This window comes from Lemur catta, chromosome 16 (genome assembly GCF_020740605.2).
Source record: "Lemur catta isolate mLemCat1 chromosome 16, mLemCat1.pri, whole genome shotgun sequence".
Lineage (NCBI taxonomy): Eukaryota > Metazoa > Chordata > Mammalia > Primates > Lemuridae > Lemur > Lemur catta.
Window position 1 is genome coordinate 49,987,353 of NC_059143.1, and position 17,451 is coordinate 50,004,803.

General features: G+C 35.6%; 1 protein-coding gene across 2 annotated transcripts in view; it reads right to left on the reverse strand.

Moving 5' to 3' along the window:
- RTTN (rotatin) overlaps positions 1–17,451 on the reverse strand; it is a 139,611-nt gene that overhangs the window by 88,574 nt on the left and 33,586 nt on the right. For both annotated transcript variants that reach the window (XM_045527475.1, XM_045527477.1), the window contains exons 12-19: positions 14,291–14,503; positions 12,452–12,564; positions 11,625–11,751; positions 9,248–9,373; positions 8,600–8,716; positions 7,543–7,682; positions 4,034–4,205; positions 1,682–1,781 (exon numbers count right to left, since the gene is read on the reverse strand). In XM_045527475.1, coding sequence (XP_045383431.1) covers positions 1,682–1,781; positions 4,034–4,205; positions 7,543–7,682; positions 8,600–8,716; positions 9,248–9,373; positions 11,625–11,751; positions 12,452–12,564; positions 14,291–14,503 — 1,108 coding nt within the window. The remainder of the gene's footprint in view (positions 1–1,681; positions 1,782–4,033; positions 4,206–7,542; positions 7,683–8,599; positions 8,717–9,247; positions 9,374–11,624; positions 11,752–12,451; positions 12,565–14,290; positions 14,504–17,451) is intronic.

Consider the following 17,451-nt stretch of genomic DNA (forward strand, 5'->3'; position numbering starts at 1 on the left):
TTCATTTTGAAATATACAGAACTAATATCCACACAACTTTGAACTGTTAAAAGTAGTTTCACCTGGAATTGAAATTAGAGAATGGAACTTTCAACTTTTTACTTTATATACATCTATACAATTTGAAAACATTTAAGTAACAAGTATATTATACTTCTATAATACAAAAACAAAACTATAAAAAAATAATTATATGAGCTAGTTCAGACTCTGAAAAGTAAAAGAATTTTAAGTGTACAAATGAATTCTTTTGTTTGTACATGGCAAGTTATCTTCTTTACATTGTTTCACTGACATTTTTTCTCTTTTCCAAATTCATCACCTCAAAATATTTAAAATTCTCCACAAGGCAATGTGTAAATATGGCTTGCAACATGAACATTTTTCTATTAATAAAAAACTCTAGCCTCAAACTATTAATAGCAAATATAAAAGGAACAGGATTATAATATACTCTAAATAGTAAGAATACGAACATTTTTAATAAACATATTCATATACTATGTTTGTAATAAAAAGGTTTTCTTGTATACACACGAAAGGATTTTATACACACACGCACACATTACTAGACCCAAAAACTCTAGCAGCTTATAGATTAGTTGCAAGTATTTAACAACTTGCAGAACTTCCTCCCATATTCCCATTGAGAAACACACACCTGCGTGCGCGCGCGCGCGCACACACACACACACACACACACACACACACACACACACACACACAGATATTGAACTAGTGGCTATCACTGTAACAACCTTTAGCTACTACTTAAAAAAGTTTCCACTACCCCCAGTACAGTACATACCAAATTATAAGTTATACTTTTGAAATGTTAGCAATATTGAAAGAATACTCTCTAAAAGAGGCTTTCTTAATCTTTCTTTAACCACGCTTCTCCAGTTTTAGAGCCTTATTTTCTGTAGTCTATTGTATTGTTATTAAAACCACAAATATGTTGAATGTGGTTTTTTAAATTATTCTCATCTGAGATTCCAATTAACGTCAAGACAAGGAATGCTAACCACAAAAATCTTTTTATGTAAATGTAAAGTTATAATTTCTCACAAATATTAAAGTATATATATCACATATAGGGAAAAATAAAAACTAACCCAAAGAATGAAAGCCTATGGAATAACAACACTATAAACAAAGCTAACAATATATTTTACTAGTTGCTTTTAAAAATAAATCAAATGCTGTGCTGCATTACTTTCATTTTACCTACCCACAAAAGTACTGTTTGGCTAATTTCTCTAAGCAAGATGGTACCAATTGAAAACACCACATACTATGTAAATTAAGAAAGAAACATGTACTTTAGTGTCAGAATTATATCAATATTTTAGAAGGAAGATAATTCTATCAAATAACATTTCCAGGTCAAATAATAAGGGTCAACAAACTTTTTCTGTAAAGAACCAGGTAGCAAATATGTTGTTAGCCTTTGCTGGCCACATTTGGTCTGTCCATACTCTTTGGTTTTGTTTTTTTAATAACTATACAGATGTAAAAACCATTCTTAAATTGATGACTGTTAAAGAAACAAAAAAAAAAAAACAGGCCACAGGCTGGGTCTGGCCCATAATCCAGTTTGCCAGACCCTGATCAACTAAACACAGCAATCTAAAATTCTATTATCAGCAGCACAGCAATCATTTTCTTTAAAAGACATTACCTTGCATAATCACAGCTAACTGTTCTGCAGCTGACTTTCTCAAAACAAGATCAACATCATCTGAGGTGAAGATGTCATATACCTTTTCAACAGTCTCCAACTACAAACAACAACAAAATAATTATACTTTTCATCTGCTCCCAATTCTTCAATAAAATTTTACAAAGTTTGTGCCTTAAGAACAAAAGCTCAAAAAGTCAACTTACTTAAATAACCAATATATGTACATGTAATTTGCAGCAATGATCTGCTAGGTCAGGGAGGAACTTAGGATCTAAAACAAAGAGCCACCATGTCAAATAAGCCTCTCTTCTTAATATACATTTTTGCTAGGAAGCCATTCATAACCCATTAATCCATTAGTCACTTTAAAAATGACACAGAAAACATCCATGTTCCCTAACATCTCTACAGGTAGTATCAGGCTACCCTCAGAAGAGCAACCCAGACCTATGACTCAATATTTCCCTGTTGCTCCCAAAAGCCACCAACTGGAATCTCGCTTCTACCTCTTGAAAGACCCCAGAAGAGACAGCACTCTGGGACTTGCTGCCTGGCACCCCAACAGAGCCACCCCCATACTAGTTCCTGTTACTTCGTGCCAGGACAGAGTCTGAGGTGGCAAAACTTGCAATAGGAAAAGGGGAAAGGAAAAGAAGCAAAACTGACCCTCTTTCTTTCTCCTAACCACTGCTGTCTTTTCACCCTAATACAGAGGCAAAGAAGACAGTACCAGAATGCTCCCTCCGCTCTCTTCCTCCATACCATACACAGGCATGGGAGTGACTGCCAATGGCTTAGTACTCAGGGAGTCCCCAGCCAGACCTGGTATGTAGGTAGTGGAAGATTCTCCAATTCTGCCAGGGCTGTCACATGGCTCTGAACATTTGGGTAAGAAAATTAAATGTGTTTCTCCATTAAAAAAAAAACATTGTATTACCTGTGGCTCTAAAATACTACTACACGCTTTGGTGAACTAAACTTAAATAAAACCTGACAGAGGCCGGGCACGGTGGCTCACGCCTATAATCCTAGCACTCTGGGAGGCTGAGGCGGGCAGATTGTTTGAGCTCAGGAGTTCGAGACCATCCTGAGCAAGAGCAAGACCCCATCTCTACTAAAAAACAGAAAAAAAAATAGAAAGAAATTAGCTGGACAACTAAAAGTATATATAAAAAAAATTAGCCGGGCATGGTGGCGCATGCCTGTAGTCCCAGCTACTCGGGAAGCCGAGGCAGAAGGATTGCTTGAGCCCAAGAGTTTGAGGTTGCTGTGAGCTAGGCTGATGCCATGGCAGTCTAGCCTGGGCAACAGAGTGAGATTCTGTCTCAAAAAAAAAAAAAACAAACCTGACAGATTGCAAACTTGAAGTGAAAAAGTAGCTATAAAATACAGGAACAAATCAATGAAGATAATGGACAGCTTTCTTTAGAAAATTCTGCATTGGTCCAGTATGATACAGGTGCAGACTTGACTAAAGCCAGGGAAATAGATGACAAACCTCCAAAGGTATATGAGGAGCCCAAGATTTAGAAAAGAGATTAACAAATAATATCCTAGAACTATTGTAACATTTAAGAGAAGGGGAAATTGCCTTTGCCTTCTATATTATTTTTTTTCTCTTATAATGAAACTGAAACTTTTGTCATAAAAACTTTTCCTTTTTTGCAATTATAGGCAATTTCCAACATAAAAACAAGAAGAATTTCTGATAGTTTTTATGTTAGTGATATTTGTTTTTAAAAGTCATCACAAAATTTCTTTCCACTAGTTTCGCCTTATGTTGTACTTTCTATTCAGGCTGGGCGCAGTGGCTCATGCCTGTAATCCTACCACTCTAGGAGGACGAAGTAGGAGGATCACTTCAGGTCAGAAGTTCAAGACCAGCCTGAGCAAGAATGAAACCCCATCTCTACAAAAACTAGAAAAAGTTAGCCGGGCATGGTGGTGCCTGCCTGTAGTCCCAGCTACTAGCGAGGCTGAGGGAGGAGGATTGCTTGAGCTCAGGAGTTTGACGTTGCAGTCACTATGATGACGACGTGGCAATCTAGCTGGGTCGACAAAGTTAGACTCTGTTTCAAAAAAAAAAGATACTATTCCAAATAATTTGCACTTCCACTGGATATACTAAATTAGAAGGGACATAATGCTTGGCATATAGTAGAAATATTTGTTCAATAAATAAATGTATCCAGAAGCCCAGTGAAGCCAGAACACACTTTCAATCTAGCCCTGAATCACCACACTTCTCTCCCTCCTGAGGACATACACAAATTGAAGAATGTCCCATAAAATGTGATATGCAGATGTATCAAATAATCACAAAATAATAAACTCAAAAGTTATAGTCACCTTAATAACCAGTTCTTTTCTGTCATCCAGTTTGAGTTCAATAGGTTTTTTCACAATAAATAAATTAGTAACTCTGGAGAGAACTTTGGCATCTATTAAAGGGCGCTTTGTATCAGCCCCTTCTTCACTTCTAAGATGAAACGCTAAAAGCTTTAATGCTAGTGAGCGGACCCTAAAAACACAAAGTATTTAAGTCAAAATTCTGTAATATACAAATGTCTATTAAAAAGGTGTGTGATTACAAAAAATTATTATATATCAACAAAGTATATTAGTCATACTGCCATTACTAGTAATAATTTACTTTTTCTACTAGAAAAATCTTTTGTATAAAACATTTATTCAATTTTATATTTATAAAATAAATATCAGAAACAGAGAACAATCAATAATTACAAAAGAGACAGAGTCACTGAGACTATATATCACAGTCAACTTCAATAAGTTGATTTGCAACTTGAATCTTTAACTCCTAACTTCAAATATAGTGATCTATTTCAACCACAAAGTATCACAGACCCATGAGCAGAGGCCAAACATTAAGTCAAACTTCCAGTAGAGTAATTCTCTAATAACTAGAGTGTGATATCACTACTATGTATGAAAATCATCTATTAGGCGTCAAATGGATTCCTCTCAAACACAGGCTGGGCGTGGTGGCTCACATCTGTAATCCTACACTCTGGGAGGCCAAGGTGGGAGGATTGCTTGAGCACAGAAGTTCAAGACCACCCTAAGCAAGAGTGAGATCTCATCTCTCCTAAAAATAAAAAAATTAACCAGGTGTCATGGCACATGCCTGTACTCCCAGCTACTCTCCAGGGTGAGGGACGAGGATAGCTTGAGTCCAGGAATATGAGTTACACTAAGCTATGATGATACCACTGCATTCTACCCAGGGCAACAGAGTGAGATCCTGTCTCAAAAAAAAAAAAAAAGAAGGAAATTGAACCCCCCTCCTCACTGTCCCCCTTCATTCATTCAATAAATAAATATATGTATATATAAATAAAATAAAAAAATTTGTTGGCCACGTTGGCCATGGTAACATGCACCTGTAGTCCCAGCTACTTGGGACGCTGAGGAGGGGGAGGGGAGGGGTGGGGTGGAAATTCCTCTCAAATATAAAAATACAAATACTTTTGATTCCCATTAAAATTCTTTATCTGGAAGGCATTAGGAGTAAGGTCAGTTGAGGGAGGGGATGGGAGACTATTCAAGAAAAGGTAAAATACTGCATGCCACTAAACAATGAAAAAGAAAAATAGAAAAACCATCAAGAGGACAAAGGTCAGTGAGGTAGGAGATACTGAAACAACCATGTATCTGTCACTTCTCTGATAGGTTCTTGAACTACCTGGAAACTGAACAAATTTTAAGCGATAATATATATTGCCATATATTAGGTTTTATATTACATTGCCATATACAGGTTTTAAGCACTACCTGTAAGACAATTAAAATATGCATACTCAGGGAGGCCTCCCTACTACAGCCTAGGTCGAGTCACCTTGCTGTATGTGGGCCTGTCATCCTGAAGCCCCAGTATCATAACATGTATCTCACTTTATGACAATTAATAAAGCACAATTGACAACAACATCTATCTTACCAATTACAGGCCAAATTCTAAAAGATCAGGGCCCATGTCTATATTCTGCACTGCTTCACCCCATAGTTGACCACAGCTCATAGGCATATGGTAGACACTCAATAAATACTCGTGGAATTAACAGAAAGCAGATATTTACTGAAATATTACTAATAGATATCATCTCCGGAGGACTAATATTTACCCCAAGATGATATGAGAAGTCAGGAAAACTTTCTCACCCTCCCAGTTGCTGCAGCACCTCATGCAAGCTTAGGAAGGCTAAACACCCACCTAATAGTTTTCATTTGTTCCTTTCATTCCAAGCCAACGATATCTATATTAAAATCTGATGATATCAATTTACAGATAGTTACAACCCCTAGTAAAGAAGGCTAGAGATGGGTTATGTAAAGCATATACTTATGCATCTTCTTCTCTGGTATATAAATTTAGCAATTTTTAGGCTTAGCATGAAATGCCAGGATCCAGTTATTCCTACATATGTATTTACTTCTTTCAACTAATAATTTTTGAGTAGAGTCAAGCCTCATGTAATATAATGACATTTTGGTAAACGACAGACTACGTATTTAACAATAGCCCCGTTAAGATTATTATACTGTATTTTTATTGTAGCTTTTCTATATTTAGATATTTTTAGAAACAAAAATACTTACCATTGTGTTACAACTACCTATGGTATTCAGTACAGTACCACACTGTACAGGTTTGTAGCCTAGGAGCAACAAGCTATACCATATAGCCTAGGTGTGGAGTAGGCTGTATCACATATAAGTTTGTGTAAGTACACTCTGATGTTCACACCAGGACAAAATTGCCTAAAGAAGCATTTCTCAGAATATATCCCTGTCGTTAAGCAACACATGACTGTATATTTACGTATAAGGTACTCTATGAAGTCCTGAGGATATAAAGATTAGCCAATGAACAGGGCTTCTGCCTACATGAAGTTTATGGAAATGTTACTTTCTATACTATATAGACATTTTTAGAGTCTCTTTCTTTGATTTTCCTCTTTCCATTCTCTTAATGTTTTAGTTTATTTTCACCTACTTCCTTATTTTTCAGTGTAATCATCTCTATATAAATAAGCTGCTATATTATCCTGACATGAGGTTTGGGGAAAACAAAATTATCCATTGTCAAAAGAATGTCTGTTCCTCCTAGCCTTTTCAACCAACTCTTCCTCTTCGTCACTACTTATCCATCTTGACTCTAAGATTTTGTTCTCTTCTCAGTGAGGGAAAATCAAACCACTGTTACCTAAAGAGAGTAACAGGGAAGATTTAGGTTGTACTGACAGAGAAAGAAGAAAAACACTATCTTTCTCCTTCTCCTTTTTTAATTAAAATGATGCCCATATTAATGGTGGTCAAGGAAAGCATACTTTTTCAGTTTCCCAAGTTAATAGTACAAGCTAAATGAAATTAAAATACCTGAATAACTCTGGTATATGAGGCAACTGGCCCACTACACTTACAAAAAACTTAATTTCCAGAACAGATGTTTAGAAAAGGATCACTCCAGGAGACTAACAATTTCTAAAGAGAAGAGAAGATGGGAATGCACTCTAATTTTTGCAATCTGTTTATCTCCATGGCTCTCCAACTGGCCTAGAGCACTACTGAACAGTACTTAGGAGCAGTGCTATAGCACAAACTGATCTGGGCAAGGATAACCAGGTTGCAAAACAGATGAAACGTTTCAGGCAAGCATCTAAAAAACCTTGGATCTGCTCAGTTTCACACATTAGTTTCCTTTCTCTGTCTAATAATTGACAGTCACCTTCCTTTAAAGTCTTTAGTTCTATTTTGTTTCAGATTGATGTAATTACTATACTTTCTTAGACTGTTTCCATTAATCTCTAATATTCAAAAGATTACATTGTACTCACAATGGCTTTTTCACTAGCAAAAGTCGCAGGATAGACTTCAATCGTGTAGTACAGGGGAGAATCTCTTCTCCTGCCTCAGAACTCTCTTTGCTTAAAAGAAGAATGCAATTACCCAAAGGATCTTCTGTGTCTGCATAGCCCTAGATAGATTTTTTTTAAGAGAAATTATTGTCCAATTTTATACATATTAACTTTTCAACTTGAAAATAAGAATGGTATTGGCCTGTCAAGCAACTCATAAATTTCTTTCAATTCGACTAAATAAAACAATCGTTTTTCAAAATATCCTATATGATGTAAGAAGCCTACATTAAACTGTATTTAAAAGAAAGTACATACTGGAGAACTTCGGGCAACTATGCCAACCCTCTTGACACTTGCAGATTTTTCTACTTCTAAGGTTCTAGTGGTGGCGCCTCCCCTAGATGAGGCACCTCACCGATTCTCAGCACATCCCCATAGTAGAAAGATGGAGTGCTATCAACAGGACCATGTGAGTCTCAAGGCCCAAGGCTTAGGCTCTTTCTTCTAAAAGAGGATTGTGCCTATGATGGCATTTCCTATCTTCACCTTTTCATCCAGGGAAGGCAGGGACCTGAACTTCCCACACTCCTTTAATGCCCACAAGGACTGCTAAAAAAGCTTTCTTTCCAAGAGCATATTAATCAAGGTATCCTTCTAATCACATATATATATGCACATATAGAGTAATGAGGCAAATCCGTTATGTAAGGTCTGCTTAAAAAGTACAGTTAGCTTTGCCTAAAAGCCTTTATATAAGGTTGAGTTCTATTTTTCACAATGCTAAGTGCCTACACCTTACTTTTTAACCTCCCACCTAGATACATAAAGTACATACAGACAAATTAGCTATCCTTGCTTAACCTTCTGCCAGAAACAAGACAGCCACCCACTTCCTGTTCACTTAGCCACAGTGCCTTCATGGCTTCTTTTCATTTCTCTCACAACATGACAGTTTTGCTGTTTACAGGCTTTTAAATTAATCACACTCAGCCAAAGATAAATGGTATCATAAAAGGTGAACTGCACAGAATACCTGTAGTACTGGAATGACAGGACAGAGAGACTCAATAAACTTGTTCCAGGTCAGTGCTGTCATCATCAATCGTCCCTGAAGCAGATACAACAGAATGGCCTTGGCAGCAGCATTCACCTGCTCAACAAGAAGATCCAATAATCCAGTAAAATGAGATGCCCCACTAGGTCATCTGACATACCTGTAACATTTTATAAAACCTGGAAAGGAGCTATAATTAACAGCTCTTTCTTCAAATGTTCATATTTTCATAGCATCATTTTACATTCTATTCTCAACCAGTTTTTCTCCCTTAATGATTTCCACTTTTTTGCCTCTAATGTATATTTTTTCCCTTGAATAAAAATTTCCTTTACTGAAATAACCTGCTTACTATAACTACTTGTACTCTATAGTTCCCTACATCTTAGAGAAAAAATATAAAATGTTTGACCTGAGTTCTTTGAAATTAAGTATGTCCTGTATTTTTATTTCCACATTTTCTTGAACATTTCTTTTTATTTAAATAACACCTTAACTGACCAACACATCAAAGACAATTTCTTTTTAGTTTCTCATCATACTATCCAGTTACATTAGATTATTACCTTGATTTAGCAGAATATGCAAATTATAGTAATTTTTGAATGTATTTTTAACATATCGTACCTCACTTTTCGGTTCTTGAAGGCCAAATGCAGAGATTTCATACAGAACTTTTGGATGAAGTAGAAAATGAATTCCATTACAAAGTGAAGATACAGGTTTAGTGACATTATGTACACCTAAGCATTCCTGTAAAATAATACAAAAAAGTATTTAAAAATTAGTGATATTGATTTTTCAAAAGAAAAATTATCCTGTTTATAATCCAATTTTAATTTTTGTTTTCACTTCACTGAAACTTTTCTTTTAACAACAAAGGATGAAAAAGACTCTCCTGGCTAACAGTTTTTGAGAAGTTTGTATGAGGTACATATTATTTTCTGCCAACAAGCATAGTCTTAATAAACTAAATAAGCAAACAGCTGAGACAGCCATAATCTCTTAAAGTTGTTCACAATGATAGACACAAGGACATAAACAAAATAATAAATTATCCTAAGGTGTTCACATTTTACTTAATGAAGTTTGAGAAAGAAAAACAAAATTCAACTCAAAAGACTTAAAGTTATGAGAGATAAGATATACCTAGGATTTTCATCAATACAACTATGCACCTAAAATGTAAGTAATAACTCTGTACCACCTCTTAGAGTAACTATCACAAATTTTTTTCGCAATCTGTGATAGAGAATAATATTTTGTGAGCAGCTATTTAGTGTGAGAGGGGAAAAAGCTACTTGAAATATTAATAAAATTTAAATACAACATGGAAGGTAAAAATACAACCAATAATGAGTTCTATAAATATAATTAATTTTTTTCATTTTGCAAATTAGTACTTCCTAACCATTAACAACAATTCAAAGGTCAAAAAGTTATAGGCTGGGCACGGTGGCTCACTCCTGTAATCCTAGCACTCTGGGAGGCCGAGGTGGGTGGATCGCTCGAGGTCAGGAGTTCGAGACCAGCCTGAGCAAGAGTGAGACCTCGTCTCTACTAAATTAGAAAGAAATTATATGGACAACTAAAAATATATCCAGAAAAAATTAGCTGGGCATGGTGGCGCATGCCTGTAGTCCCAGCTACCCGGGAGGCTGAGGCAGTAGGATCGCTTAAGCCCAGGAGTCTGAGGTTGCTGTGAGCTAGGCTGACGCCACGGCACTCACTCTAGCCCAGGCAACAGAGTGAGACTCTGTCTCAAAAAAAAAAAAAAAAAAAACAAAAGATAAATGAAGTAGGTAGATCTCAAATCCTACTACTAAATGAAAGGAACAATAAGCAAAAACATGTTCAGAATGAAATTATATATTTTAAACAGATAAAACAATAGTACACATTAATATTATTTATAAAGACATTCATATACATATTAAAATATATAAAAAACATTGATGGGAAGGATATCTGCCAATTTTATAAGAGTGGCTAGGCCATGTTTGCGGAAGAAGGGGTAAGAAAGGAAAGAAGCTTCCTCTACAACTATAGTATTTTTATTTCACTGAATAAAAAAGCATTGGAAGTAAAAATGGCAAAATATAAAACATTTGTTATATCTAGATAGTACTTACAAGAGTGTTAAATACAAAAGGACATTTTCAAGAGTACATAAGAATATGTATATTTTTCAATATTGTCCCACAGAGAATGTTCTTTTCAATATAGAAATATTTAATATTCTATGCTAAAAATTATTAATATAATAAAAGATAGAAAATAAATATGCTTCAAAAGAAAAGAAAAAGATCACTTAGATAGCAGACCTGAAACCATAAAATCTGAAACCATAAAATCTAGGCCATAATAACCTAAAACTTTTCCTGAAATACTTTTTGAATACCGGCAAGTCAATTTTTCCTTACAACTTCTCCATCATTAAATAATGCAACATAAATATAATTCTTAATAAAACTTCTAGCAATGCAATTTAATTCCTGGACTTATTAAATTAAGGGAATTTAATAGTAGAAATTTTCTAGAATTGACGAATAATTACCAACTATTTTTATGGGAGATAGTTTTGGGGTTTTTTGTTTTTTTTTTTGAGACAGAGTCTCGCTCTGTCACCCTAGGTAGAGTGCAGTGGCGTCATCATAGCTCAATACAACCTCAAACTCCTAGGCTCAAGCAATCCTCCTCCCACAGTTTACCAAGTACCTGTGACTACAGGTGAAAGCTACCACACCTGGCTAATTTTTCTACTTTTAGTAGAGAAGGGTGTCTTGCTCTTGCTCAGGCTGGTCTCGACACCTGAGCTCAGGAGATCCTTCCGCCTCAGCCTCCCAGAATGCTAGGATTACAGGCATAAGCCACCACACTGGCCTATGGCCAATAGTTCTTTTAACTCATTCAAAAGCTCAAGTAACTTAATTTTGGAGCTATAATAAGAGAATCCACCATTAGTTCTCAAAAACAAGACAAAATAATACAAAACAAAACCCACCTTAATAATTTCCAGACAGCAGTGGTAAGTTTCAACTCTCACTTCTGGCAATGGGTGAGACAACATATGTAGAAACACCTTCTGACTTTCTCCTTGTAGTAATGGACTGGCCTGTGCAGACTTCCAGCTGGTAAAAATGTAAAACATCCACGAAATCTATGGCAAGTTTATTGGAAGGGATTTCTTCCTACTCTAATTCCTCCAACTGGGATTTTACTTAATCAACCAATATTAGCAAGTACTTACCTAAGCACTTATTTGTTTCAGAGTAGAGAATGTTCTCTCTTAGAGTACAATAAAACCCAAAATGTCTTTAAAAACTCATACTTAATTGATGTTTAGCACATCATAGAATTTATTCTTTCCAAAAGCAATGATGATACTAAGTTCTAAATAGGAATCTGTTCTGATGTCCACAAAATAAATTAACCGATACACAGTGCTTTCTACAAATCCACATAAGAAAAAAGGTACAAAGTAATAAAACTTACAAAACAAAATCTTCAAGTTATTAGTTAAGACTTTAAAGATAAATAAACACATGTGCTTGAATAGTATGGATGAACACCAAAAACAAATGTATAAAAATCCAAGGATCATTCATTTTGATTGTGGGCATGACATTTTTAAAGTTTAATCTTGAATAAAACAGTCAAATTTCCTAATGCAACTGTACATGTACAGTTTAAAGGTCAGAAACATATAAAGGCAATTTAAACTAAAAAATAACAAAGATAGAAGATCATTTTCATTATTTCTAAGTTTACACACATGTACACACACACAGTCCTATGATAATATAATCACATTAAGAAAGAAAATATTACATCTTTGAACAAATGCAGATGATTTCCTTTATTAAGGGGAAATGCTGATGATAGGAAAAGCTACGCAAGGCTTGGTCTGCCAGCTCCACTAATTCTAAGAGATTCTTCTCTCCCTAAAAAAGAAGCAGAAAGGGGCAATAAATGTCAAGCTCATATAAAATAAAATTCTTAACAGCTAACTAAGCAGCTTTAAGAAATTAGATCATTCGAAGACCCTGAGATTGTTCACATTTGTTTAAGTACACTTTCTCAACAAGCAACCTAAAAATGTCAGCCTAGGAAGAAAAATATGAGAAAAATCCCTAGCTAAATACCACATGAGACTTTCTATTCTTTAACTCTGAGTAGGCTTAAAGTTACAATCCAGTTGCGTGGTTCTCTGACTACTTCTTTGTAGCCCTCCCTCCCCTGATAAAGGCAGGGGTAGTGTGTTTTATTATCCACCTCCCTCTTCTAATATCCTAACCGGTTCTAAGAACATAGAGGACATTCAATATATGTGTGATTAACTGACCATGTAGAATGCCACAGAAATAAATTCAACTTAAAGATACAATTCAAAATTCTATCACAGAGGAAACAAGAAGCCAGTGGCATCAAGAGGCCTAAGAGCACATTTAGGAATAACATTATTCGGGTGTCAGGCAGATGTTGGGGGGGAGGGGATAGGTGTATACATACATAATGAGTGCGAAGTGCACCATCTAGGGGATGGACATGCTTGAAGCTCTGATGGGGGGCCGGGGAAGGGCAATATACGTAACCTAAACTTTTGTACCCCCATAATATGCTGAAATAAAAAAAAAAAGAAAAAAGAAAGAAAGAAAGAAACTATAGTGGGTTAATAAGGAAAATCATAAATATGAGGTTCAGAGAGACTCCAGTATAGGGGCCAAATGAAATAAGAATTTTGTCCCTAATTATTCAAGATCTTTGGGATCCATTTTGGTATATTCGGACAATAAACAACTATTATAGTCAATGTCTGTCTCTAAGACTCATTAATCCTTTCACTGATAGCATAATAAATATCCTAATAGTATTTTTAAAAGAGATAAGTATTGATACATAATTATTGCTATAACATTGTACCTAAAGTCATCCTTACCATACAATGTAATTCATGATTGTATTTAATAAAAAAAATCCAGTTCTTTGTGTATGTAATAAGTGATTATAAAATATTAAAGCAAAAATATGTCCATATAAATAAGCACTAAAATGGCCCTTATAATTCTGCTTACATCAATTGTCAGTCAGTTCATGTACAGTAAGTTACTTCATAGAGGTATCTGTTATTAAATATTAAAGCATTTATAACTGCTGCTTTTCTAAAATCCACTGATACTAGGAATATACACCATTCATTAAAGTCTCTGTTTTACTCTTATATAAATCACATCGCTATTTTAATCTGATGTTTGACTCACTCAGTAATAATGTATCCCACAACTAACAATTCAATTATTATACATACATCAATTTGAAAAATATGTTAAACTTTCTAAATATTTCATCAAAGGGATTTAAAAGAGTTTGTTTTGTTTTTGTTTTTTGGTAGTGTGGTGAACAGACTTTAAGCTAACTCTCATGATTCTGCCTCCTGGTGGTCATTTCCTTGCCAAATTGCCTTCCCTTGAGTATGGATGGAACCTTCTAACTAAGAATATAGCAAATGTGATGGAATGTCACTCTTGTAATTGTATTACTACACTTTATATGGAAAAGGTGATGGAATGTCACTTGTGTGATTATATTATATAAGATTCTTATATAATGCAATCTGCTCACTATAGGGGCTGCCCAGGCACTAAAAGAGATATTAGCAAAACTTTTTACCTCCTTTCCAACATCGGACAGGAAGTTGCAGGTACATTCAATTGAATAAATGGCCTCTGCAGTTCGTTTATAAATACTGTAGTTTTCAGAATTCAGCTGTTCCAAATAGGCCACAACAGCTTCATGAATATTTGGATATTCCAAAGAAATAGGCATGTCCAAAGAAAGGAGAAATAATGCTGCTGACATAGGCTCTGGCAAAAACTCACTTGCCTTGATGAATTAAAAAAAAAAAAAAAAAGTTAAAATGCTGTTTTTAAAAAAGAAAACCACGGTAGACTATAATCTTAATATACCTTCCTTTTTAGCAATTCTTTATCATAAAATCTACGCTTTTTCCAAAGAAAATCCTATTTCCCAACACCATTTGCCTCTGTGTCTTTGTTTAATGCAATTTTTGTCTACCCAAAATGTCCAAATATCAACTCTTTCTAAAAGCTGGGACACTAGATAGTTTCTTTCTTCCTCCCCAAACAACACATGGACTTACTCTCTCCCTGAGCCCTGTACCTTGTTTACACCGCTGCTACTACGGCACAAGTCCTTTTAAGAATTTTGTGCAAATGCTCACAAATATCCACAATAATGCAATAAACTCCTGAGGACAAGAACACTTACCCATCCCACAGCTGAACACGGAACTCAGGGTATATTAACCACCTAGTAAACTGAATAACACTAAATCAAGTATAGCTATAGATTGACTTTAACTAAAATTGATTTTTTGTTTGGTTTCATATTTTAGAGGGGAAAGGGGAAATTCAACATAATATTTAAAATTGTTCTAGAATATTCACAGAAGATAGCCCCTTAATATAAAATCAGCATGCCCAAATGAAATATTATATATTTTATAACTTTAAATCAATGAATATAAAACTGAAATAACTGGGTTTTTTTAAAAGTTTCTAGCTTTGTGACGAGATTTTAAGTATCAATTAAAAAAACAAAAAGGATTAAAATTTCAATATTCAGAGAAAATCTTTTGACAGAGCTATTATGGCTGAAATGATGCTGCTGCCTTTATTAAAGTGAGTTTGGTCATGATTTATTTCATTAATAACCTATTTTAAAGATAATCACTAACTACCTGAAAGTCTAAGAGTAAGAGCTGAATCACCTAAACAACAATACCCTTAAATGAATAAAGTTGCCAAATGAATATCAGAAACTACAGAAATCAGATTGTTAGATTACAATGTATGAAAACACCCCAGACTAGTAAAAACAAATTAGAAAGAATTTAGAAAAAAAATTAGAAAGTCAAGAGAAATTTCAGTATTCTGTGTGGAACTCTATTGTGGAGGAAAAAAGGGAGTGAGAGAAACTAAATTACCTGATCATCTATTTTCAGTCATTCAGCAAATATTAATCAGGCCCCTACTATGTTCCTCTACTATATACCAAGTACCGTTCCAGATCCTGGAAATATAGCGGGGAGCAAAACAAAATCTCTGTCCTCATGAAGTTGACATTCTACTGGACAAAGGAGAAAGTAAACCAACATACTTCACAAGATGTCAGCTGTAGCTAGGAAATTTTTTTTTAATGGAATGGGAATGGAGAGAAATGGAGAAGGAACAGAGAAGGAATGGGGTGTGGAGACATGGAAATGCTACTACTTTAAAGCAGGAGGGGAAGGCCTCTCCAGGAAGGTGCCACTTAAGTAGAGCCCTGGAAGGGTCAGGTGCCATGTGGATTTCTGGGTGACAGCATTCATAGAAGAGGGAACAAGTACAAAGGCTCAGAGATAGGGTGCATTTGGTTGTAGGAAGCCGGTGTAGCTAGCACTGAGGGATGGCGTCAGAGGAGAGTGGGGGACCAGATCAGGTAAGGCTTTGGGTCATCCACTGTAAGGACTTGTTTGCTGATGGAAGCCAGTGGAAGATTTCAAGCAGGTATCCAGATCAGTCCGTAGTGAACATATGGTAAAACACAAAGGTGGAAGCTGACAGATCAATGAGGAGCTAACTGCAATAATCCAGACAAGATAGGATGGTGGTTTCAACTCAGGTAGTTCAGACTCTGTATAGATATTCAAGGCAGAAACAACAAGTTTTGCTCAAGGGTTAGATCTAGGTGTGAGTGAAAGACAAGAATCAAGGCTGACTCTAAGGTTTTTGCCTGATCAACTATCAACTTAAAGAATGAAGCTGACATTTACTGAGATAGGGAAGATTATAGGAAGAACACAATTGTGAGGAGAAGCAAAGAATTAGTTTGAGACATATTAAATTGGAAATATTTATTGTCATCCAAGTGAAGATGTCAAAAAGGACATTGAATATATGCAAGTTTAGAGTTCGGGTGATATGTCTGGAAATATAAATTTGGGAGGCATCAACAAATAGATGGCATTTCAAAATCTCAAACGTGATATTTCATCAAGGCTACAGTCAGTCCGGGGTTCTACCCCTTGAAGACCTAGGAAGATAGGTCAGGCACGGTGGCTCATGCCTGTAATCCTAGCACTCTGGGAGGCCGAGGCAGGAGGATCGCTTGAGCTCAGGAGTTCTAGGCCAGCCTGAGCAAGAGCGAGACCCTGTGTCTACCAAAAAATAGAAAAATTAGCCAGGCCTGGTGGTGCACACCTGTAGTACCAGCTACTTGGGAGGCTTAGGCAGGAGGATTACTTGAGCTCAGGACTTTGAGTCTGCAGTGAACTATGATGACACCACTGCATTCTACCCAGGGCAACAGATGGAGACTCAAAAAAAAAAAAAAAAAAAAAAGTTAGGAAGATAAAGAGGAAATAGCAAAGGAGATTTAGTGAGTCAGACACAGTGCTAAGATAGTAATCCTAGTGGATCTAACTCCAAAGGCACTGTGTTCTAGCTTGAAAGTTTTCTCTGACACTAGTCAGAAAATTAATAGCTGCTGTGAGAATTAAACAAACATTAAGTAGGATGTACGGCATATAGCACTCAATAAATATTAATTTCCTTCCTTCTTTTCACCTCACCACTGAGGAATTCTGACATTTTCACTCTGCATACCCATATTTGAAACTCTTATCTTAGCAATTCAAAGCACCATGCTAAGGTCATAAGCTTAATCCTTGCATGGCCCAATGGACTAATTACAATTTTAAGACAGTTGTCCTGCATATAGAAGCATTAGTCACATGTCATTTGGAACTAAAAGTGAAGATGTTCAGTGCA